Source organism: Anolis sagrei, chromosome 6, assembly GCF_037176765.1.
Source record: "Anolis sagrei isolate rAnoSag1 chromosome 6, rAnoSag1.mat, whole genome shotgun sequence".
NCBI lineage: Eukaryota > Metazoa > Chordata > Lepidosauria > Squamata > Dactyloidae > Anolis > Anolis sagrei.
In genome coordinates, this window is record NC_090026.1 from 83,268,962 (window position 1) to 83,295,128 (window position 26,167).

The 26,167-nt window shown below is 38.7% G+C and overlaps 1 protein-coding gene across 8 annotated transcripts in view; it reads right to left on the minus strand.

The window, feature by feature from the left end:
• RBMS3 (RNA binding motif single stranded interacting protein 3) overlaps positions 1–26,167 on the minus strand; it is a 911,371-nt gene that overhangs the window by 515,718 nt on the left and 369,486 nt on the right. The window contains exon 2 of one of the 8 annotated variants that reach the window (XM_060781883.2): positions 4,538–4,635. The exons of the other annotated variants lie outside the window; for them this stretch is intronic. Within the exon in view, the coding sequence (XP_060637866.1) occupies positions 4,538–4,576 (39 nt within the window). The 5' untranslated portion in view covers positions 4,577–4,635. The remainder of the gene's footprint in view (positions 1–4,537; positions 4,636–26,167) is intronic. 8 annotated transcript variants of the gene reach the window in all.

The window sequence follows — 26,167 nt, forward strand, 5'->3', positions numbered from 1 at the left end:
CCCCAAGGCCACCAGCTGCACATTCTTATCAGCATCACATGTCAGGATCCTGGTTTTTTGCGCCAAGACCCAAGGCCTGGAAACCGGTTCCTGACATATATGTATTGAAATTATTTCCATATGAGATCTACCGAATATCAGCAAAACATTGTACTGTTGATATTATTATTTAGCTATAATGTACTTGTTTTAATTCAAAAACCACATTGAGTCTCAGCTTTGGACAAATGAAAGGAGGAGGGGGGAGGTTAGGGTTAGGGTCACACACGTTTTGTGGATTTGATTATTCATTGATTTGCTATCTCTAGAAATGCCTAGATCCTCCAATGTGACACTATTGTAAGCTTTGAGTGAAAGTTGACCACATAGTCAAGCTGGGAGACCTAGAAAGTCCTGGAGAGGGTTTCTCTCAGGTTTTCTTTAAAAAATTCATTTCCTTTATTCAGTTTTTCACTCTCATGTGCATCCAGTGCTCCTAACCCCACTGAATGTGGAAGGCTGACTGTAGTTGTTGCTGTTTTATAAAATACCCAGACAGTTGGGGGCCTACTTCTTTATCCTTAATCCATTTCTAAAATGAGTAAAGAATATTCCCATATACAATTTTTAATTATACAAAACAGTGTGGTGATTGGAGAACTTGGGAGCTTTTGCTACCCACATCTGGAATTCAGCTGCTTAGAAACTGAATTCAGCTCCCAGAGAGTTCTTCAGCCTAGACCTAAAACAACTGTAATAATTAAGGTGTTCTGTAGATGTTACTGGACTGCAGTTCCCATCTGCTCCTTGATAAGGAATGCTAGCAGTCCAGCAATAACTGGAAGACTGCATGATTCTCACCCCTGACCTGAAAGGTAATACTGAGAATGTCATGGAAATACTATCAGACTTTCTTTTGGTCTTCCAGGGAAAGGAAATAGGTTGGAAAGGGTCTAGGGTTTGAAATAAATGTGGCCTTTTTATTTTAAAGCCCTATCTGTTATGGGAAGCAAGTGAAAAGCCTCAGGGATAAAAAAAAAAACCAGAAGTACTAGCTGACAACTGAATACTAGATTCCTTACAACAATTTCTTATGATTTTTTGAGCTAAACTGTGAATGTTTTAATACTGTAGGGAGCATTGCAAAGCCAAGAAGAAGGTAAAGACCATTCCCCTTATCCAACACAGAGATAGTCTCATTGTTAATCACCCAATTGTTGGGGCTGGTTTTGAAAACTGCTGAGCACAAAGAAGTCCCTCTTGTCCTCATTAGTAGCTTTCGGGTGCTCAGCACCTTTTCAAATCAGGCCATGTCTCCAGGTTCCTATACTACAACTGCACATCTTTTGGTTAAGAATACATGAGAATTTTCTCCTAAGACATGGTATGTTTTCTTTCCTAGGATGCATAAGGGAAGCAGAATAGAAAATAAATGGAAAATTATAAGCTTTACAAGAAGTAGCAATGGGAACAATTCTTTTGTAGCCAGATATACACATAGCACAATGCTAAGCTATTAGGTTCAGAGGTATTGACCTCCCTTTACCCATTGAAAGGATCTATGAAAGGATCACATGGGTTAGCCCGATCTCCATCTCCAGCCATACCCTGCTTTCTCTCTCCTCCAATGCCTTTACTTTGTGCACATGTTGGAAGAAAGTCTTTGGAGATAATTCTGCCTCTATGTTGGAAGTTTTTAAGCAAAGTCTGGGTTGCTTGTTAGTCAGGGATGCTTCAAGTTATGGATTCATAAATCGGAAGGCTGGATTGGGAAGTTACACTGGATGATTCTTAGGGTCCATTACACCTTCATGTGGCATAGATTCTTCCCTTATTGCATAGGGTCCCATAAGTATAACACTGTGCAAACACAGTATTTGAATCCTGGATAGCAGAGTCTTGGGACTTCATCACACTACACAATGAGGATAGCGTGTGTGTGGGAGCAACACGGAGGAACCAAAGCACTGACTCCAACATTTTAAAAAGCCAATGTTGTAGTTGGTCTCTCTGGCCTCATTGTTATTTAGTTTCTATTGCACATTGCCTCAAAAGAACTAGATCTCCCATCCATTTAAACCACTCTTTGAACACACTCTCCTTTCCAAAGTAGTGAAATCAGCTTCCAATGCAAAAAGGGCAGGGCTGTTTGTTATTTTCTTTGTTTGCTGTGAGCTGCCTAAGAAAACACTAGAAATCCCATACGTTCATGACTATACTTCCCTAACTGGTGAAATCAGCTCAAAAGGCCCCAAAAGCTTTCAGGGTTGTTTTTTTTCTTCTATGTTTGCTCTGTGTTGCCTAAAAAGACACTATCGCGCAATCGCATTCACCATTAATTAAGAAATTCGGAAATTTCTGAAATTTCTGAAATTTCTGAAATTTCTGAAATTTTTTGAGAAAAATCCAGAATTCAATTCTGAATCAAACCACCAGAGCCCCCTACATCCGAAACGAGTTTTGAACCCATTTTTTTGATATATTGTATATTAACATTTGTCTCCAAAAGGGCTCAGTGGCTGAAAACTTTTGAGAATCCCTACTTTAGAAAGTTCAAACAAGATGTATCTTACTACACATGGGAGCACTGAAGTGCCCATTTAAAATAACTCAGCATCTGAACAACACTGATGGAGAAAAGCAATTAGATATGATTCTCAGGATGGTGGTAACATTTATGCAGATACATACACATTTTTCTACTAATAGAATATTAGTGACAGGGAAATTAGAACCTGAGTTTTAATTTCTTTAAATATCCCACAGGTGAGTCTTTCATAACGGAGTCGTTGTTTTTAGCGTAGTACAAGTAACAATGCCATTTAATTATAAAACACAGATAACCTGTGCAAAAACATATACACACTCAAAATCCTGCTGGTGCAATAAGTCAGAGCAACTATGTTGGTGGCAATGGCGGAAAGAAAAAGTCTGGATATACTGGCTATGAAAGTGAAGCCAGAAAATGTTGGAGAAATAGGCTGTCTAGGGATACCACTTTATATCATCTTTCCTCATACGTGGTGCATAATCTTGGAAAAGGTGAAACTGTTGACATAGCACACAAGCACTAAAGCAAATTTGTATGTCAGTTCCCAAAGTTTAAGAGACTATTTCAAATTATATGCAAATAAACTTTGAAAGGTATACAAGTATGCTTAATCAGTGTGAGGAAAGGGTTTCATATTCCCTGAATTACCTACCCCACTTTTCTCATCTAATCCTGCATATGCCCACTGCCAGATTGCCATCGCTCTTGCCACAACCCTTTTCAACATACAATCAGTCCCTCATCCTCCATTCTTAGCTTATGTATACATGCCACTTTCTTCCCATCCTTTCAAAACACTTATGTTTCTTTTCCATCTACTGCCCCCTCCTTGTTTTTCACTTTGTCTCCACATTCTCAGAGCATGCTTCTTATTTCCAATGTATCAATATTCTCTAATTCAAATTTAATATTGACCCCTTCTTGTCGCCTCCACATAATTGAAACTAACCTGAAAAAATTAACAATGAACTATTCAATGTGTTGGCCCCTACTCAGTCCTCATTCTCTCCTTTGCCATTTAAACATTTTATTGCTCTCATCAAATTGATTTTCTTGATCCTTTTAAGTCTCCATTTGTGTCCTCAACTAGTCTTCCTGCTGTTTAAAATCCTTCTTTCTTTCTGCTTTGGCCTTCTATATTTGACCCTTTTGGATCATACCATCCTGAACATACCCAATGTTTTTTAATGCTGGAAACTAAGCAGGGTCAGGTCTGGTCAATACTTGAAAGGGAGAATAAAAAGAGATCTCCATATAGAACTAAGGAAAGAATTCTGGCTAAATTCCTAGAGACCCTTATTTGTCAGAGTGGGTGAGGTGGGCCACTCTGCATAAGTTAACTTCCTACTGCATAAGTTAACTTCCTATGTCCTCTTTGTTTTCTATACACTGTCTTTAAGTGACCTCATCAAATCCTATTTTTGTGTGCCTAATGTGTCCCACACATGCCACCTGTGCATCTCTAAGTACCTCAAACTGCTTCTTTATGGTACCTTTATTTCATCTCAATATTAGTTTGCTTTCTACAAAACCTTTCAAACTCTCCTCCCCTTTCTCATGAATTTCCAGATAAGCAGAGATTTCTCAAAAGGCTACTGGAAATGATGACAAGGTAGTTTCGCTGAAGCATATATGGTTACAAAGTCCCAGGGGGAAGACAGTTTGGAAGGAAGTAATAGAGAGTCTGGACCTATTGTCTAACCAAACCATTGAGTTGAAAGATACACTATTACTTTTCTCAGTTTTTGATGAAGACAAGTAAAAGCCTTTATGTTAAAAACTTATGTTTGGATTATTGAGGACAGTCCTGTGTTGTATTGCATACTTTAAACCCCTCAAAATTCTTCCTTATTAAGTATCTATCCTATGAAGCATCACAAACACTATGTAAATTATATAGAAATGAAAATTCTGATAATAAGTGTATCTACTGTATTAAAAAACAAACATAAAGCAATATTAAGCTCTACATATACATTTTGTTCTTGTAGTATGCTACAAACTCACATTTTGGTGACACAGAACAATCCAGAAGAACGCATTCATGAAATGAGTCAAAATTTGCAGTATGGTGCATGGCTTTATAGTCTTTACTGCACTGACTCCTGCAGAAAGAATAATTTGGATATGAAATATGCCACCGTGGTTTAACAGTTTGTATAATCTATCGCCATAAATGAGACAGAAACATTACTCACTCTCTATGGAATCAGATCAAAGACCTATGTATCATGGTTCCCACAGTGGCAAACCAGATGTCACAAAGACATCTCAACCAATTGATAAGGGAATTGGCTTTCTTTCACTTCTGCCCTCAAGAAACTGAAATAGTAATTGAAGGCAAGATGGGCTCTTCAGCCAATCCCTTGTATCATCCCCTGTCCCTTACTCATTTTAACTCTACTCCTAAGAGATGTCCCCTGCTTATTTCAGGAGCCCTCTTCAAAGAGACTGTTGCAACACACATCTGATTAGGATAGCAACTATGTAATGTCACAGCCTAACTTAGCATGTTTTTACCATGTCAGAAGCAACTTGAGAAAATGCAAGTTGCTTCTTGTGTGAGAGTATTGGTTGTCTGCAGAGACATTGCCCAAGGGAGATCCAGATGTGTTACCATCCTGTAGGAGCTTCTCTCATGTCCCCACATGGGAAGCTAGAGCTGACAGATGGGAGCTCACCCCATTTCACTGATTTGAACCACAGACCTTCAGGGCAGCAGTTCAGCTGGTACAAGGGTTTAACCCATTGTGCCACCACAGCTCTAGCTAACTTAACAATGGAAACACTGATTGTGTTTGGTGCACGGACTTTTCTTTTAAACTATAAAAGAAAAGCCCGCAACATCAAGAGTTTACATGTCTCATATATGTAGATATTTCCACATGTACAATTTACTGCTAACATGCGACTATGTCTAGTCATCAAAAATATTCACAAGTGATAAACTGAAGCCTAAGTAATAATATTTCTACCAATTGTTTATTTATAAAAATTAACTTGAAAATCTTTTAATTCTGTAATTATGGGCAACTAATAATTCATGTTCTCCATTAGGTCTCATTAGAAGAAATTAGAAAAATGATAATATTCACATTGTTAAATCTCCAGAATGACCCCCATGTCCATGAGGAATATGTTCCAGACTTTGAGTGGATTCATGAAACCACAAATAATAGTGAACCCCATTGGACTTCCAACTCATGAATACTATTGAGTGGAACTGGAGGACCTACTTATGAGAGGACAGGTACCAGGCCCATGAATATGGGGGTTATACAGATGGTCCCCAAGTTACAAATATCCAACTTACATATGACTCGTAGTTACAAATGGAGTGAGGCAACAGGAAGTGAGAAGAAATCTATCCATCAGAAGTTAAATCCACACTTGAAATAGTTTTCATGGGAAAAAAAGGTGTGTCCACTGGAGTTTTATCACCATTCCTTATTTCCACAACAAGCCAAAATGTTCAAAATCCAAATTATCAGAAACAGCAAGTAAGGTGAAATCTTCTGATTAGGGGCACAGGCAGCAAAGCAAACACCACAGGGATATTAACCTTTCCTTGTGCTATCCAAAGCTCGCATATATATATATATATATCACTTATATAATGTACCTGTTCCAACTTACATACAAATTCAACTAAAGAACAAATCTACAGAACCTATCTTGTTTGCAACTTGGGGATTGCTTGTATCTAAAACATAAAATACTAATATTCCACATATTTTTTTAAAAATGTTTGCAAAGTCACTGCAAAAACCTGGATTTTTTATCGTATAGATAGTGACAGATACTTAAAGATTCTGAGTGTCTTGGGCCTATCTATTCTCAGTTATCACTGGGAACTTGGAGAAATCTTGTTAAATCACCTGGCTTCAGCGATAGCAGTTATGTTGACACTTCAGGACAACCTGCTGAGGGTTCACTAACTGCTGTGAGATTTCTCACCTCCCATACAAGAATCAAACAGGCTTTTTTTCTATGAAGGTTTCAACAGTTTGTACAAAATGTCTTTGCACATTTCTAATGCCATTTCTTTTCATGAAACAAAAGGCACACAGAAGACACTGGAAAACTTATACAAATATGCCACTATGTAGCTTCCAAGTGTGTAGCCATTGGGTCCCAAATTTCTAGCATTGCAGTAACTGAAAATTTCAGATAGCGATACTGTGTTAAGCAACCAAAGGAAATTGGCAAGCAAACATTATCAAGGGAATGTAAACACTGCAAATCTAGGTATGAACAATTTTCAGTACTTCACTTGAGGAATAAAGGAAAACTTCATTGGTGAGCAGAATTCTCATTTGAGGGACAATATCCCAATTTTTATCATAATCATACAAACAATACCAAACAACTCTTCCAATGCTTCTGAGTTTTCAAAGTACATGCAACAAAGCCAGCAGCTATCATGGTTTAGCTGTACAGCTTGTGCAAATATTGTTCACACAAATACAAAATCTACTTTGCAAAGTCGTCGCTTTGAGTCCCACCCATGGGAGAAAAGTGGGATAAAAATAAATAAATAATAATATTAATACATTGAGAACAAGAAAAAATATTTTGCCTTCTGACAGTTAAGAAGAAGAAAAAATATTTCTTGTCCTTATTACCCCCACCCCCCACCCCCCAAAAAGCAAGAATATCTAAGTTACTGCACCTTCTCACTTGAATATTTTCCCCTCTTGTCTGACTACTCAAAAAGAGTGACATCAAGGTGTATGGGGATTGGTGTGTCTTCATTTTTTCTGGTCATTCTGTTGACCACTCTTTGGGGACTTGTAAACAGGAGGTGCCAGTAATATGAAGTAAAGAAGAAGGGCTTTCTCCAGGAGCTGGCATACTAGTATTTACTGAGGTGTGGACTTTGACAGGTGCCTAATAATGGAAAGTTGGAACTGGAACCCATAAGATAAGAACTCTTATAAGGAGTAGGAACTCTTCACACTCACTTCTACCTTAGATACTTTCTGGCCCTTCATGTGCGACTAGAAGGTGGAAGATACCACAGTCCTTAAGGTACACTTGGGGCAACACCACTCTAACTCTCATCCCTTAATATAGATCATGATATGGTTTCCAATAACAACTTTGTTTTATTTCAAGGCTCAAATATGTAATTTGATTGAAAAAAAACTGGACAGTTATATATGACACTTCTTTATGTCTTGGGATTCATGAAGAATATAGAATGGTTGGTGAACACTGCAGAGCAACAAGGCAAGATTGAAATAAGCTAATTAAATGTATGCACCATTAACCCGTTCATTCAGTAGAAGATGCTTTTCATAAATGAAGCTTTTTAATATTAAAAACTATATTTACTAATGTTGAGGATCAAATACATTACGCTACAGTCATTTGCAGCTCAGTTCTCCCAGTTTTACATTTATTCAGGCAAAATAGAAAACTTGGCATCTTCAACAAAGCTCAGTTCTCAAAAAAAATTAGTCTTTTCCAACTGCAATTACAGTGCTGGCAGACAGTAAAGAACTATGAACTATACATAGAAATGTTCTCTCCTTCCACCCTGAAGAAATTTGATATCTAAAGCAAGTCCTTAAACTGAAATAAATATAATCCCAACTAGACAATGGAAGAAAATGTGTTGTATTTCATTTGAACGCTTCTTACACGTAAGTCATTGAAACAAGAACCACAATGCAATGAAGAAAGATCAAATGACTGCATCTGATGAAATGGACTCTAATTCACCTACTGAACAACTCCAGGCCAGTGTCAAATCTCCCCTTTCTGGGCAAGGTTCTAGAGAAGGTGGTGGCCCCACAACTCCAAAGTTTCTTGTATGAAACCGATTATCTGGATCCATCTCAATCTGGTTTCAGGTCTGGTTATGGAACCGAAATGGCATTGGTTGCCTTCATGGATGATCTACAAAAAGAGGTAGATGGGGGATTATCTGGCTCCATCTCAATCTGGTTTCAGGCCTGGTTACGGAACTGAAATGGCATTGGTTGCCTTGGTAGATGATCTATGAAGGTAGCTAGATGGGGAGTGTGTTCCTGCCGGTTCTCCTGGACCTCTCAGTGGCTTTTGATGGTATCTTTCTGGGCCATCTCTATGGGATGGGGCTCGGGGGCTCAAGGGCACTGTTCTGCAGTGTTTCTGGTCCTTTTCAACTCCCTAGCCAGTGGCCTGTGGTGTCCCTCAGAGTTCAATTCTGTCCCCCATGCTGTTTAACATTTACATGAAACTGTTGGGAGAGATCATCTGGACTTTTGGAATTTGGTGTCAAATTTATGCGGACGACACCCAACTCTATTACTTCTTTCCATCAAGAAAGCAATGTTGGTCCCAAACAAGTGTCTGTCATCAGTAATGAACTGGATGAGGGCCAACAAGATGAAACTAAATCCATAAAAGACGGAGGTACTCCTGGTCAGTTGTACAGCAGATCAGGATGTGGGATTTCAACCTGTGTTGAATGGGGTTGCACGCCCCCTGAAGACACAGGTTCGTAGTCTGGGCATGATCCTGGACTCAACGCTGACCCTGGAACCCTAGGTGTCGGTGGTGGCCAGGAGTGCCTTTGCACAGTTAAAACTTGTGAACCAGCTGTGCCCATACCTTGAGACTCCTGACTTGGCCATGGTAGTCCAAGCCTTAGTCACATTCTGTTTGGACTACTGCAACACTCTATGTGGGACTATCTTTGAGGATAGTTCAAAGCTGCAATTAATGCAGAGATCGGCAGCTAGATTGCTAAATGGAGTGCCATATCATGAGAGGACAACTCTCATGCTGCGGCAGCTCCACTGGCTGCCGGTCTGCTTCCGGGCTAAATACAAAGTGCTGGTTGGTACCTATGAAGTCCTAAATGGTTTGTGTCCAAGCTATTTGTCTAATCGCATCTCCCTATACAGACCATCCCGTGCACTGCAGTCAATGGAGGAGGTCCTCCTCTCAATCCCACCTCCATCACAGGCTCGTTTGGTGGGAATGAGAGAGGGGACCTTCTCCATGATCACTCCCCATCCCTGGAACTCCTTCCCTAAAGAAATAAAAATGGCCTCCATCCTCCTCTCCTTTAAGAAACTTCTAAACATGCACCTATGTACGTTACCAGATGGAGAGGAAGTGTCAGCCATTTTGAATGTAACTGTATTTTAAATTGCTTTTAGGATGTTTGTTGTAATGTTTACTTATGTTTTAGTTAACTATGTCTTATTGGATTGTTTTGTTCTATTTTTCATCACAATGCTTAATTCTTTGTCGTAAGCTCACTGTTATTACTGTTGCTTTATTGTGTACTATTTTGAAATGTTTGGACTCACTGAGGCATTGAATGCTTGCCTTTTTGTGTGTGAAAACCGCCCTGAGTCCCTTTGGGGAGAGAGGGCCATCTAGAAATAAAGTTCTATTATTATTATTTTATTATTAATTCATGAATATTTATACCATATAAAATGTGCTAAGAATACAAGGTGCCATATATTTCTGTCATCAAATATCATAAATTATTAATACCTAAATAGAGGTGAAGCCAGAAGGAAGAAACAGTATTTGGGATCAGAGAAATCAGAAAAATAAATACACGTATTATACTATTTTCCACAGAGCAATTAAACAACATGAACACACATTTGAGAGATCACAACTCTGCAACCCTAACCAAGAAGCTGGAACAACCACTGGCTAGACATTTTAATTTAAAGCACTGTAGACTGTCTGATTTGTGAACGTTTGGAAATGAAGTGCTTCCTGTTATAAGTACTTAGGAGGAGAGGGAAAAATTTCTGAATTCCATGCTGAAAACCTTACTGCCACAAGGTAATTGGCCACATTTCTGAGGATAGCATACAACAAAATTATCCACTTCAGAACACTCGGTCCTCTGCATTCTGAACCTTGGATTCAACTTCCTTTTCTTTGAAGCAGTTGAAGAGGATGGAAGCCAGAACATCTTTCTACAGCATTTAAGCAGTTTTCTTGGTTTCTCTACATTCTGCAAATGACATTCTGCATGTCTCTATACAATTACATAAGACTGCAGGGCTGGAAGATGATATATTTACTACAACAGGTTCTCTGGGTCAATGTGTTCTTAAACATGACTGATATTCCTGATATATATATGCCTTTGACGAATGAGCACATATCCCCATACAATGCCCATCCCAGTACAGATCTGTCCCCCTGATGCACTTTCTCTCGTCCCTTAGTGAAGGTCAACCCCACTGTTTGCCCCCTCTGAGTCCCCCCTCAGACACACATTACTTATCTCACCCAGGATTTCATAAATTTTATCCTTTGCATTTGGCCCACCTGCTGTGCTTTAATTCATCTACCATTTTATTTTGTGTATGTTTATTGTATATTTTGTTATTGTTGCATTTTACTTTGATGATATTATTTGTTGACGTATTTTACTTTGCTGTATTGTAATTTTTGGGCTTGGCTTCATGTTAGCCACCCCGAGTCCCCTTGAGATGGTGGCGGGGTAAATAAAGATTATTATTATTATTATTATTATTATTATTATTATATACACATGCAATATAGCACTTATAAACAAAAGGGAATAATCCAGCACTGCAGTCTACTGTTCTAAGAATAGATATAATGTGAGGCTTCCTTATGGATTCATTGCCATCTCTCCCTCCCAAAGAAAAATATGAGGATGATACTGAAAGTCATAGCTCCCTTGTTAACAATGTGAGATATATAGAAATATACCCTACCTCCCCTTGACCAAAGGCAGCACTTAGCACAGAAAATTATGGTGAATATCTTCTGGAATGACAAGGGGCTGATTTTGCTTGATTTCCTCAAGCATGGGACAAAAAATGAACAGCAATGGCAACACTGCATCATTTCAGAAACTTCAAAAAAATCTGTAAGAAAATAATGCAGCAATAGCTCAAAAGAATGCATTCACACCATGATAATGTATAGCCTTACACTCTTTTGGCAACATCACAAGTTCTTGAACAAATTGGATGGTAAGTGGTGCTACCTTAGGGTCTTAATTTGGTGCCCTTAGACTTACACTTTTTGGAAAAAATGAAGGTATGCTCTGGGGATGATATTTCAATGATGTAGGCCAAGAGGCAAACTTTATCGATCACTGGACCACTTAGTGTTTGAAAGAGTTCTTCCAAAATGAATTTGATGAGCAAATTTAAAAGTGACACATGAGCATCCCCACTGGTAAGAGTAATCTTTATTTGTATAGCGCCCTATCTACCCAAAGGGACTCAGGGCGGTTTTCCAACATGTAAGGCAAACATTCAATTGCTGGAAAGAAACCAAACAGACAAAGTGAAGTAGACAAAGGTCACCAGAAACAACTGTTTAACTACAGCAATTTATTTTTTTAAGATTTTATAAAATCAATATTGATGTCCGAAGCTAAGAACCAAAGAAAGTGTATTCAACATCTATTTTATAACATAAATTTGCCATACAAACAATCCATTAAGTATCTTATTGTGTTTTAGTAAAGAAGGGTGGCACTCGGGAGGATTAGAGCGGAAGTAAGCTGGCTTCATACTCTAATTTATTAGCCCATATCTGTAGAACCACTGAGTTGGATCCAGACAACAAGTCAGCATCTAACCCACTGACATTAATGGGTGCACCAATAACTTCAAAATTATACACATGTAGAATCATAAAGCTTGAAGAGACCTCATGGACCATCCAGTCCAACCCCCTGCCAAGAAGCATCTTTCAATATATTCTTTAATTTTCTCCACCAACACAAAGACATATTATTGAAAATTTCTTATGTGATCATAACAACAACAACAACAACAATAACAACTTCATTCTTGTATCACAACACCATCTTCCTGAAGGTACTTGGGGTAGCTTACACATGGCACAATGTGCCTAAATCAAGACATGACATAAAACACAATATAAGATACAATTGAATAAAACATATGAACATGTAACAACAACATAAAACACAGAATAAAAAAGCACACATCCATCAGTGGCGACAGCTAACTTAAACATGGCCAGGCTGTAAACAATAAGGCCTGGGAATGAGAAATGTAGGGAGCTGTAACCATGGGACAAGGGCATAGGATAAAGTGCAAGGCTGCATAACAAAATCATAGATCAACTAGAGACTAGGTGTTCCCAAAAGCTTTTTTTAATAGCCAGGTCTTTGGGTCCCTACTGAAGGAGGACAGTGTGGAGGACAGGAGGACAGATCTCTGAGCTCGTGCCGGTTCATGGTGGGGGGGGGGGGGGGGTATGCGGTCACAAAGATAGGCAGGACCTGAACTGTTAAGAGATTTATAGGTGATAACTTGCACTTTGAATTGGACCTGGAAACTTATTGATAGCCAATGGAGTTGTTTTAGAAGAGGCATAATGTGCCCCCTATAGCTAGCTCCAGTTAGTAGCCTGGCTGGCGATTATTCCACCAATTACTCATCACATTGAAATTACCTTCTATTTCAACCATGTTTTCTTAATCTGATTTACCTAATAAATAATCAGTTTAAAGAGGCATGTGCCTTATGTTGGTGCACTGAGATCTAAAAAATTGTATTAGGTGTGAAAATCACAACAAATGAAAAAATGCCCTTCATACATTATTAATACAGAATCTATTTTTTAGCATGCAATCTCCTATGTACCCCCCCCCCCCACACACACACACACACACACTTTGCAGAAACTTATACTACATAACATGGAACAAATTTAGTTTTTGCACAACAGACAGGAAAAAAACAGCTGCAGTACTGATAGCATAATTTGAACATTTGCCCATTCTAACAATGTCAAGAGTAACTGGAAAGCACACTCTATTTTCCAGTGGATTACAGCTGAGATGGAAACCAATAGCTAGCAATATAATATATACCATTAAAACATAATTGATGGATGCTAGAAAATGAGTATGTTTGGCACCAAACAATACTTTTATTGTAAAACAATTCCAGCCCATGTATGAAGGATTCCAAATGCTAGTTCCAGTAAAGCATTTAATTTGATACCAAGATCTTTATCATATTATTTCACGGTAAGAAGAATTATATAGCCAATCTGTTTGACAGCTTTGCATGGGAAGAACTATTGTGGAAAGACAAATAAGGCTCGCTTATTACATTACCACTACACATCCAAGTGCTAATGTCTTGGAGCTGGATAGAACAAAATGTATTTTAAAGGCTCAAATTCAATACTTCATAAATAAATAAATAAAGTTTTTGATAAAGATTGCTATTTCCTTGTAAGTTGGAGGACACACAAAGAGAGGATGGAATTCTGTTAGTTAGTCCCAACTAGAATAGACCCATTTGATTAGTTGTTGCATGGTGAAACAACACATGGGTATATTCATTTGTTTATTATTGTTATTATTGTTATTACTATTTGTACCCTGACTTTTCTTTCTAAAAAGAAAACTCAAGGCAGTTCACAATAAACCAATATAATGCAATTTAAAACCTAAAAATATGCAAACATCAAAACAGAATTAAACATTAACAGTATTAAAGAAAAACAGTTGCAACCCTTTAACCCAATTAAAAACCTATTCTTAGCTAAAACCACAGTACCCCCTGGCTTGATCTTAAAAGACTCCTTTAAAAGCCTGTCTGAATAAAAAAGGTTTAAGCTTGGTGCTGGAAGCATAGCTGCAATGGGCCATTCTAGCTTACCTGGGCCGGGAGTTCCAGAATTGAGAGGTAGCCACTTACAAAGAAGGCCCATCTCTTGTTAACACCAAGGACCTCATCACATTTGCCATCAAAATTGCCACTGGTCATGGCGAATCTGGCAATGTCCAGTGGGGGGTGGGGAACCCACTGCTCCACACTCTTTATTGCCTGACTTCCCCCTTACCCCATCCCATGGAGGAAACACTTGCCGCCTGGCTTCCCATTAGTCCTAATGCAACACAGAAAGCCTTTCATATTGCTGTCCCGGTGGTGTACACTGGTTTCTCTTCGGTTTTGCCACAGAGCCCTCCTGGAAGTAGATGTACAATGTGGGATGGGAGTTGGCAGGCTCCATGGCAAAACTGGAGAGGAACTGACATATGATGCAAATTTGAACCAGCTGATGAGATAAGAGAGAGCTTGAGATGAAGGTGGAACTGAGAGAAGGGCCTCTCCTGAAGATCTCAGGGCCCAGGCACGCTTATATGAGGATATGCAATCAGCCAAATAGCCTAGACCTGAGCCATCCAGGGCTTTAAAGGTCATAACCAGCACTTTGAATTGTGCCCAGAAATAAACTGGCAGCCAGTGAAGCTGCTGCAGTAGGGAGGATGCCTGCTCACTGTAGCTAGACCCAGTTAGGAACCTGGCTGCAGCTCTTTGGAGAAGCTTGAGTTTGTGAACACTCTTCAAAAGCAGCCCCACATAGAGTGTGTTACAATAATCCAAATGGAATTTAACTAAGGCATGTACCAGGCACAGTTGGCACAAAAGTTTTAATTACCCCCAAACTGGAGCCCATGATAACCCCCCAAACTGTGGAATTGTTTCTTCGGGGGGGGGGGGGGGTGTGAAACCCTATTCAGCACAGGCTGGATCCCTATTCCCTGTTCTGCCTTCTGAATGACCAGGCATACCTCTGTCTTGTCTGGATTAAGTTTCAATTTGTTTGCCCTAATTCAGTTCGTTACTGGTTAGTCAGGACAGTTTCCTTGATTTTAGGCAGAAAGGATTAATAAAGTTAAGTGGCATCTGCATATAAATTGCACCATACACCAAAACTCTGGATGTTTCAATGGATCTACTCTATTTTATCTTAATATTAGGGTTCATGAAAAATACAGGGTGAGGCAGCATAACTTCCTTTTTTAAAATGCGTGCCATTAAGTCGGTTGAAGATGTAGTGGAGCGTTAGTGGTCTCGTTCGACAGGTGGGAGTATAAAGTTTTGTCCTAACACAGTTCAGTTGCCATCATGCGTTGGAACAGTGAGGAGCATGTTTATGGCGTTGAGACCTACTTTTCGAGTGGATTTGGAGTGGCAGGCCCACTCTTCAGATTTGGCCCCTTGTGATTTTTTTCTATGGGGTTTTTTGAAATCCCGTGTTTATGTGAACCGTTCAAGAACCCTACAGATTTGAAGACCAACATCCATAGGAAGAAATTGCCAACATAACGCCTGCTATGCTGGCATGAGTCATGACAAAAGCCAGAAATCGGTTTACTCAGTGTATGGAGAATGGAGAATGGAGGACATCGCCTACCTAATTTGATCTTCAAAACTATGTAAAACAAAACTTTAGGTATGCGCCTACATTATAAAAAAAATAAAAAAAATCTAATTCATACAATGGATTTTATTAAGTTTTGAAAAAAGGAAGTTATGCTGCCTCACCCTGTATATTAGTTAAAGTGATACTACTTGGAAAGAGATTTTTACTTCGACTTTGTAGTCAGGAGTTAGTCACTGTGGCTTTACAAATGTTGTTGCTCACAGGTGATAGAAGTAGCAGTCTAAGAATATCAGCAGGTCACTGCACGAATCCCACTTCAGTTCTAAATAGAATCTGAAGTACAAAAATGGCAGTACACATTAAGGACTATTATTGGTACTATCATGTTATCTTTTCAATTTGGCAACATACTTCCTGAATGGATCAGTGCAGTTGTGTTCCTTTTACTCAAAGGATATCTTAAACAATAGTTCTTAAAACTAAACAGAAGCCACAGATTCTAAATTAGCACCATAATAATTTGTTGCAAAAATAACTCTGAGGATTAACTGCATCTGGTTTTTGATCTAGGCTTACATTTGCTGTTCTGCAAGCAAATCCTTCATGTACCTGTTAACTCCCTCTGTGGAATGGAGGAGAGAAGGTTCACTTTGCTATTCAACAAACAGAAATACAATTCCAGAATATGAAAGGTCACAAAGAGTAAAAAAAAATACTGAATCTAGTTAAATATATAACCTGTTTGTCATCCACACAGCCAAAATTGAATGTCACCTGACCAACTGAACCAATAGCTGAAACTCACAGTAACAAATATGCCAAGGATTTTGCAGTGTATCCTGAATGCTTGTTCCTGTTCCCCAGAGAGGAAACAGTTGCAGTTATGGTGGGCAAAGGTTCAATATCAAGGGGTATAGTAAACCAGTAGTAGTCTCACTCACAAGAAAACTCAATTTGGAAAAAGAGTTAATACTATGTAATTTTCAAACCCCAAGATCAATTTGTTCTGTTTCAGAATCTTTACATTTTTAATTCCAGCTTCAAACATTAATTTCTTCAGCATCCCCACAGTCACCACAGAGAAGATATGTATAGTTCTTATGTCTGAGAGAAATAGGACATAGATCAGTTCGCTCACTCAAAAATATAAAAGTGCAGGGAAGTTGTACTTGGACCGAGCTACACAGACTCTACATCATGCACTGGGAAACTGAGGAAGATGTAGCTCCCCATTTGTTGCTTGACTTCAGTTCCCATCAGCTCTAGCCAGCCTAGCCATTGGTGAACATGATACTATTCAATAACACCTAGAAAGCCACAGTTCCCTAAATTCTGATGCAAGGTTGTAAAGGTCATCACCAACTGATATGCTATAGAAACCAGTGAATAGGAGTATATTCTTTCTATATCCTGTCCCTACCTAAAAACAAACACCAGGAAACCACATTAGCTGAAGGCTTCCAACCTAACCTCACAGATCGTTTTCAGAAGCAGCACACATATGGGCCTATGGCTAAATCTAGTTTGTGAGAAATTATGACAGTGGCTGTCCAACTCTGCTCAGAGAAATCCTGGACATTTTAGAAATGCATCAAGTGTTCACCAATGACAGTAAAAATTATAGTGAAATTTCCCTGTAAAGTAATACTGATCACCCCCACCCCAAGGGGTCAGAGCCTTTACTGAGATTCATGGGGAGGTACATGTTAGTCCCAGCTGCAGTGGCTGAATTCACCTTTTGTGAATTATTATTATTATTATTATTATTATTAATAATACCCTGTTTTATCTCTCCCACAGGAGATTCAAAGCAGCTTAATGCAAAAGCATCAACATACAATTAAAATATAAAAATATGCAAACATTAAAACAGGATTAAACAGAAACAGTATTTTTTAAAATCCCAGTTAAAAACCATTAAAACAGATACAGCTGTAAAAAAATATATGTTGTGGCCCTTTTTGATATAGTGGTTTGCTTCTTGGTTTAGTGAAGTAGACTTGCCCCTCAACAACAACAACAAAAAAAAACCTACTGATGTTGCCCTCACAATAATCATAATAGAATCGTTGCATTTCAGCTGTTGTCTACCACTGTACCCCAGTAGCTTGTTTGAATGTCTTCTGGCCTTAGAATGCCATTTTTTGGCATTATCTCTTATTTCATTTTGGATTCTCCCATTATATGATTTGTATGGTAAAGGATCTTCAAAAGGAGGTCTACCATGCCCTCCTCTGTGTAGTACAAACAAGTGTTAGCTGGGGTACTATAATAATCTAACAGATTCTCCACCAGTATCACCCTCCACTACTGCTGCTGCCCCGTAGCACATTTAGTTTGATTCAGCATATTTAATCTGCCACTTCAGCAAAAGTCAGCCTGACATGGAAAATCTCACCAGCAACACTTCTACGATTCTCATAGCCTCTTCCAATGAAACCACCACAGAAAATGCCATACTAGGGGCAATGGGATATTCCCACTGAAACCCAAACATTAGGGTGTTAATGTCCATATAATTAAAAGGAAGGGAAGACTATACCAGTGTGCACAAAATTTGTGATTTTGAATGACTATTTCAATATACAAGCACACTATTTCAGTTAGTGAACCCAAAGTTGAATGGAACAGAGACTAATAGAGAAATGCTATAGGTTGCATCTCATAAGAGAAAGGTTGCATGCCATAGAGAAATGCTATAGGTTGCATCTCATAAGGTAAACGTTTGTGTGAACATGGCTGAAAGCATCTAAAGATTGCCCAGGTAGCTTTCATCTTCTTATATTTGTCATTTTTGAGAAATAATATTATACAGTTCCACTTCCAAACTTTTTACTGGCACTTCATACCTGTCTGTCTTCCCTTATTTTTACATCTGTCAATGAAACTACTTAATAAACCTGTAATTAATTGCCTTTCTTCCAGTCACTTCACTATTAATTTCATGAGCAAATGGAACATAAACATTGTTTTCTTAATTCGCTATAATTATTTTCAGGCATCTAGTGAATGGTTTCTGAACTCTTTCCTGCAGAGAAGATGAGGACAACATCACAGTATCAAAGATTAAAAATGGGATAAAACATACATTTTAGATACTTAATGTGGGGCCAACATCAGGGGTTATCATCACTGGGCATTGGTCTCTCTGTCAAAGCTCAGAGTCGACAGGCTTCTCCACTCTTCACCTTCGATACTATTGCCTATTCATGTGCTCTCTCCAGGTGAATTAATGGTGACTGCAGCAAGACGATATAGCAGCCAATGGGTGAAAATATTTGTTTTTGACTTACAAAATTTGTAAATTTCTTCCTGTTTGGGATGGAAAGAACTTTAAATGTAAGATATACACATATGAGATAAAATGGAACATAGAGATTATTGTGGTCCAGGACTCTTAATTCTGGTTTTGTATTTCTGTGCTTGAAACAATGATTTGGAATACACCACCTAAAAAGCAAGCAGGCTCAACATGGATCACTTCATACTGGGAACTACTATCCCTGATAAACTGGGCTGGCTTAAGTGGGGAATAATCATGAATTTACTTAATCTGACAAATGTGGGAGAGTAATAAAAGAAATGATAAGATCCATTAGAGCCGTCGCAAACTCTGTTCCTGCGAGAGAAAACCTTGCTAGCATGTCCCTGACGTCACGAGACTCCGCCTCTCTCCCCGCCCCTTTCTCTGCCCCTTTCTCCATGCGAGCGTGGTTTTTCCTTTGCTAGGGCAGCATTGCCCGCATTTTCTCTCAGTTGGCAGAATTCAACTGAGAGAAAATGCGGGCAATGCTGCCCTAGCAAAGGAAAAACCACGCTCGCAAAGAGAAAGGGGTGGAGAAAGGGGCGGGGAGAGAGGCGCAGGCTCATGACGTCAGGGACTTGCTAGCAAGGGTTTCTCCAGCAGGAACCTAGTTTGCGACGGGCCTTACAGTTGTTATTGTTATTTGCCACTGACTTCAACTTATGGCAGTGCTATGAAGACTTCCAAGTGCCCCCTTCATCAACTACTGCACTGAAGTCCTGAAGACCCATGGCCTTTGCTTCCTTGACTGAACCAATTCACCTTTAGTGTGATCTCCCTATTTTTCTACTGCTTTCTACTTCACTAAGGGCTGAGTAATGCCTTTATTGAATAACTAAAACACAGGGAACTTTTACATTCACCAGAACCACTCTTCAAGCTTAATAGGAAGACTGAGAAAGGGGTAGAATGTCCAAAACCCAGATATAGTAGATAGTTTCTGAGGGCAAACTGATGTGATGTGTGGAGATGGCAAATTTCAGAGTTGAATAATACCTTTATAGAACCACTGAAATAACACAACCATGAGTTCATCCAAACTCGTATTTAATCTTAGGAAGTGAGGAAAAGCAAAAGTAAAAAAAGATGTTTCCATCCCATTTAATTTTTACAAATTAATTATATCTGTATATTGCCCTGACATCCTATGATATAGGGCAAGATGTCAATAGTTTAAAAGATAAAGAGATATAAGCCCCAGTAGGACACTGTGTGAATGAAGTCCAAAGAGATAGGGGTAGAGAAACGGTGACAGAAATAGAAAAGTTGGATCAACCCAGGGAGAGGGCCTTTCCATGACATTTTCTTAAGCTCCATCCCAGTCCAGGGCTATAGCCTCCTCCTCTTCCCTCGTATTTTTTATATTACATTGTCCTTGTCTTCATATTATGACATGAAGAGAATGAATGGTGGGGAAAGACAGATTTTGTCAGCAGTTTTCATTGCAATTAAAATAATGAGTATAAAATCTTGAGGGAAAGAGAATTTAATATAATGCAAATCTTTGCACACACAAATCAGAAAAACCACTATGTAGCAATATTAATATTTTAAGCAAAGATCCTTCATGAACAGCTAAAACAAACATGTCTTCTGTTATGATCCAAATATTACTAAAAGATTAGGATTAAAGTTTATAACCATGTTTCTTAAGAATAAAAATCCCTTTTAACTTTTAAAATTTGAGGGGCAGGTGGGAGGAGACATTTGCTTACAATAGCAAGTGTGGAAGAATGGAAAATCAGGTCATAATTAAAGAGTAGATTCCATTCTCCAACCCCCTCACTTCTGCAGAGTGCTTGCTAACCTAAAGAAGGGGAAATAACAACTCATATTGATAACCACTCATATTTCACACTTATGAGGCAACTCTATTGCACATTAGGGCTCGACATACTGTAGGAACCCAAGAGAGAATGATAGATTGTGAATGTTGGGGTAAGAATATCAATTAATCAAAACAAAAGCTTTATTTCTTTAGGAAGGGAGTTCCAGAGGTGGGGGGTGACCGTGGAGAAGGCCCTCTCTCTCATTCCCACCAGCTGTAATTGTGATGGGGGTGGGGCTGAGAGCAGGCCCCCCTCCGCTGACTGCAGTGCCCAAGCTGGTTTGTAAGAGGAGATGCAAACGGTCAAGTAGTCTGGACCTGAGCCAGTTAGGGCTTTAAAGGTAATTACCAGCACTTTGTATTTAGCCCGAAAGCAGACCAGAAGTCAATGGAGTTGCCGTAATATAGAAGTAGATCTCTCCGTATACAGGGCTCCAGTTAGTAATCTGGCTGCCAATCTCTGAACCAGTTGAAGCTTCCAAAATATCTTCAAATGCAGCCCCACGTAGAAAGTATTGAAGTAGTCTAAGTGGGATGTGACTGTCACCCCCAGACTGTGGACCTGTGTTTCCAGGAGGAGTGTGACCCCATTCAACACAGTCTATAAACCCTCACCCTGATCCACCTTGCGACTGACCAGCAGTACCTCTGTCTTGTCTGGATTTAATTTCAACTTATTAACCCCCATCCAGTCCATCACTGATGACAGGCACTGGTTTACCATCTTGTCATGCTTTACAGTTGTTACTGCATCCCTGATACTCGACAATGATAAATAAATACATTTTAATAATTGATTACTAACTTTAGGTTTTAAAACAATTGAAAAGATAAGAAACACAGAACAAGAAATATTGTAAAAATATGCATCCTTATAGTTTAAGCTTACTTAATCCTATCATTATCATGATTGCATGAATTATCATGATCTGCTACCCTGATGTTAAACATATTTTCTCCAGAAGAAGCACTGTCTTGTTGAGGTCGCAATATAATATACTTGTATTTCAAGTAAAAAATAATGCTCTGTTACGTTGTAGAACAATATTATCTTTTGCAAATCTGCTATTATCAAATCAAATCAAATCAAAACATTTATTTCGGTCATTGACCAGCACAGGAAATAGTGTCACATTTCCATACAAACCTGGCATGTTTGGTACATTAAAAATATAAATAAAACTACTAAAAACACAATATGGGTGAGGGAGCAGAAGGGGAAACAGGGTAAAAACATACAATGCCCAGATCCATCACCAAATTGTAGATTCAGGGAAGAAGATTACTGGACACACAGTTGACTTTTGGAACTAGTCATTCCCTGGCGGATTTTGTATGCTGCTGCACAGAACTTTGCAACATTGTAGGTTGTAGCTGAATTAGTATCCGCAAGTAGCAGGGAGGTATAAAATTGTCCTGAATGGCCTGGGTGCTTGTCTATCAGGGGTAAGATAAGCCTGGCACGGGTATCCCTGTAGAACGGACACTGAAGGAGCACATGTTCTATTGTTTCCACATGACCCGAGTCACAGGGGCAGAGTCTCTCTGGGAAAGGGATCTTCCGGTAGCGGCCCTCGAGTACAGCTGATGGGAGAGCGTGGCATTGGGCCAGGGTGAAATCTGCTATTATTAACAAATACACAGGTTATTACTTATTATTTCATTTATTTATTTCTTGCCTTTCCCCCAGTTCTCAAGGTGATGACAGGCACAGTTTTGAACCAACAAAACTTCATTTGTTTGACATAAGAAAATTTAACAAGTGCCATTGCACTGCATGAAATCCCCTCTGATTTCATGAATCATGGGGGGCAGAACTGATAGAGCACATAAGCTAATGATCAAGGGATTATCCAAACATCCAGACATCTAAATATACATACAGGGGCAGGAAATATAGAGAAAGGGGTGTCTTGTATATTTTGTATTTGCAGTAAAGATTAGTTTCCAGGTTAAATGTTAAAATTAGGAGTTCAAATAGACATGTTATTATTATGTATTTGGATGCCAAATGAGAGATGGTCCTCTTTTAAAAACCAAATCAAGCCAAAAACTAGCAGAGTTGCCTCCCTGTATTTTTCTTCACAGGATTTTCCTTTTGAAAACGTACACAATTCTCTCATCTAAGAAAGCTGGTATTTGTAAGAAATAACAGCATAGGTACAGTAGTCACTGCAGTGAAACAATTTTCATTGAACCACAGGTCTGAGTGCTTGCAACATACCAGATTCCCTATTCCTAATCCTATATACAGCCAAACAAATGGAAAACAAGATAGATTTCTATGTTGCCTTTATTCAGTGGTGAATATAGTTTTCACTATCCTCTCCTCACAATATCCCCAAAATGTAGATAAGGCTGAAAGAAAGTCTGGCCCAAAATCACCCAGTGAATTTGATGCCTTTCTGGCCCCATCTACACTGTCATATTACCCATTTTCTGAATGCAGATTATCTACTTTGAACTATATTATATGGCAGTATAGGCTCATATAATCCAATTTAATGCAGATGAGAAACTGGATTATATGGTCATTGAAGATGGGGCCTCCCAAAACCACTCTGCTCTGCACTCCTATTATAAACAAAGAGCAACATTTATCCATTAAAAGTCATTCTACAAGCAAAATGATGCTGCACATATCCAAAACTCATAACAATGTAGCATCATGACTTTAAAAAAAAACAAGGAGAAAAAACATGTAAATAACAAGTGCTAAAAGTAACGGTAATGTTTGTTCTCAATGCCATTGCTATTTTTTTTCCTGGCAAAAAATTATGTGCCAGATCTGACAAAAGCTCTATGTAATCCAACTTTCCATACTACCCCTGAGGTTACATTTGCCCACACATTGATGATGCTGGCAATAATGTAATTAACTTCCTTCATAGATCCATCTCTATAGTTCCGTCAACCCAATTTTCTATAGTCCACCCCGGCTCCCCGAACCAGTTTTCTAATTTCCATTCTGAAGGATATGAAAACTGTAAATAGTACTCATAATTTGGAGAAGTTAACTTTTTAGTCAGAATCTCTCAGACAGGGTGATTGCCTACCATGTTGATTGCCAAATTATTGGAAATGTAGTTCCAAAAGCCAAATCTCCATGTGCATAGTGTTTCAAGCCCAAGGAAACCATATTATTTGCATGAATGTATTATGATTCATGGCCAGCATGATGTAGTAGTTTGAGTATTGGACTGTGACTAGGATTCGAATCTCCACTTGGTCATGGAAACCTTGGGCAAGTCACACATTCTCAGCATCAAAGGAAGGCAAAGGCAAAACCCTCCTAAAGAAATCTTGCCAAGAAAACCTCATGGTATGTTAATTTTAGAAAGGACCTGAAGGCACATAGAAACAGCAACAAGTTATGATAATGACAGTTTTTGATTCCATCCCTAAAACTAAATTTGTCTTTTTCACATCAGCCACACCTAATTTCATCTCACTATCCACCAGGACACCAAGTCCTGGTCAATTATTCAGACCCCACCACATATTTCTGAAATTAAAAATTCAGCTGTATTTTACAGCAATGAACAGATTACTTCAGTTTCATAACAAAGTAATTATTTTGAAAGTTTCTGGTTCACCTACCGGAAAATATAACTGGAATTTGGCATCAAGGATGATATTATTTTGACATTTTAACTTCTGTGTTAAATGCTGTTCTTTTATATTTTCTGTCATTATTATTCAGGTTACCCTGAATAGCTTTTCCAGAAATACTTGGATTGTGTAAAGGCTTTATATTGATCATCACTTATTAATTTGACTCCTTCTGTCATTCTTCTCAAACAAGACATACAAGGACGCACATATGCATAGACTCATACAAACAGATAGTGACAAAGAGAGATACATATCCATATCCACATATCCATCTATATGCATAAATATTTATAGAAAGATTTGAATAGTGATTTATAGTAGGATGTTTCTGAAATGGCAGTTTGGTTATTTATTTTTCTGTCCAGAAACAACTTATTTGTCTCCATTTATTTCAGGAAGGCACCACTAAGATTAAAATTGATGCTTCAGAAATATTTCCCATTCCTTAACAGAACATGTCTATAATTTGCAAGCACTGAAAGAGTATTAGGCTGCAAGGTTAGGTGAACTTTCCTGGGAAGAAGCTTTAATTAAAACAGGAGCGGGAACAGAGCTTCCGGAGACTATACTGCCCAGAACACAAAAACATATGGATAGAATCCATTGGTTGTTGTGTGCCTTTAAGTAATTTCCAACTTATGGCAACAGTTAGATGAAGCTCTCACAAGGTTTTCTTGGTAAGATTTCAGAAGTGTTTTGTCCTTGCTCTCTATAATGAATCCCTTACCTTGGCAAGCTAGCTTAGCCTAAGAGAGTGGGCCTGGCGAAGCCACAGCATCCATTTGAGAGAAGGGAGACAGGAAGATGCCATCTTAGGTTAGGTTTGCCTTAAGGGGGCGTGTTCTAGTCTAAGAGGGAAAATCAGAAGGCTAGGATTGGTTAAGAAGATGGGAGCGGAGCTTAAGTGATCTAAAGGAAAAAGGTGACTTTTAAACTGAGACTTGAGTTCCCAGATTGTCAGTTTGAGAGTTGGAGCTTGGAAAGGGTAGAGCAAAGACGTTGGGTGTTAGTGAGAGCAATTTGAGGTTTTGAAGAAGAACTTTGGGTCAGTCTTTTGTTTAGAATTCAGAGTAGCTATAGAGAAATATAGCTAGAATACTGTGTGTAGCAGAACCCTGTCAGTGGTCTGTTCTTTTCCTAAGGAAGGCTAGTTCAGGTTTTGACTAGGTTCCTAAGGGGGATTTTTGTGGGAGTTACTTTTAGAGATTCATTTCCTGAAGTAATTTTCTGTGTTGAAACTTTAAGACTTGTAACCTAGAAGTTTCTAAGATCTTTTCTCAAATGTAACCACAAGCTTTTGTATGCCAGAACTTTACTGAAAGGCAATAAGCATTGTACCTGAAATATTCAAGTCTGTTCAATAAAACGTGGGTCATAGAACAATCTCTCAATAATACCTCAACTTGTGCATTAGTAAAATATGGTGGCAGCGGAAACCTTTTAAAGAATCATTTTAAGTCTCTCAGTTCCAGTGGTTCCCAGTTCCTAGCTTTTAAATATACAGTTGGTTTATTAACAACCATACTACCTCTATACTTGGGTGAGCTAATCTGTAGTGGTGGTGTCATCGTTATAATTTGGTAGATTGCTGTGTGGTCGTTATAATTTGGTGAAGAATCATTGGGATTTTTATTTTTGAATCAAGTTCCCTACTTTTCCCCAGCAAAGGATCACGGCCTTGACGGGGCGCTGGAGCTTGAGCACCTCAATGATGTCATGA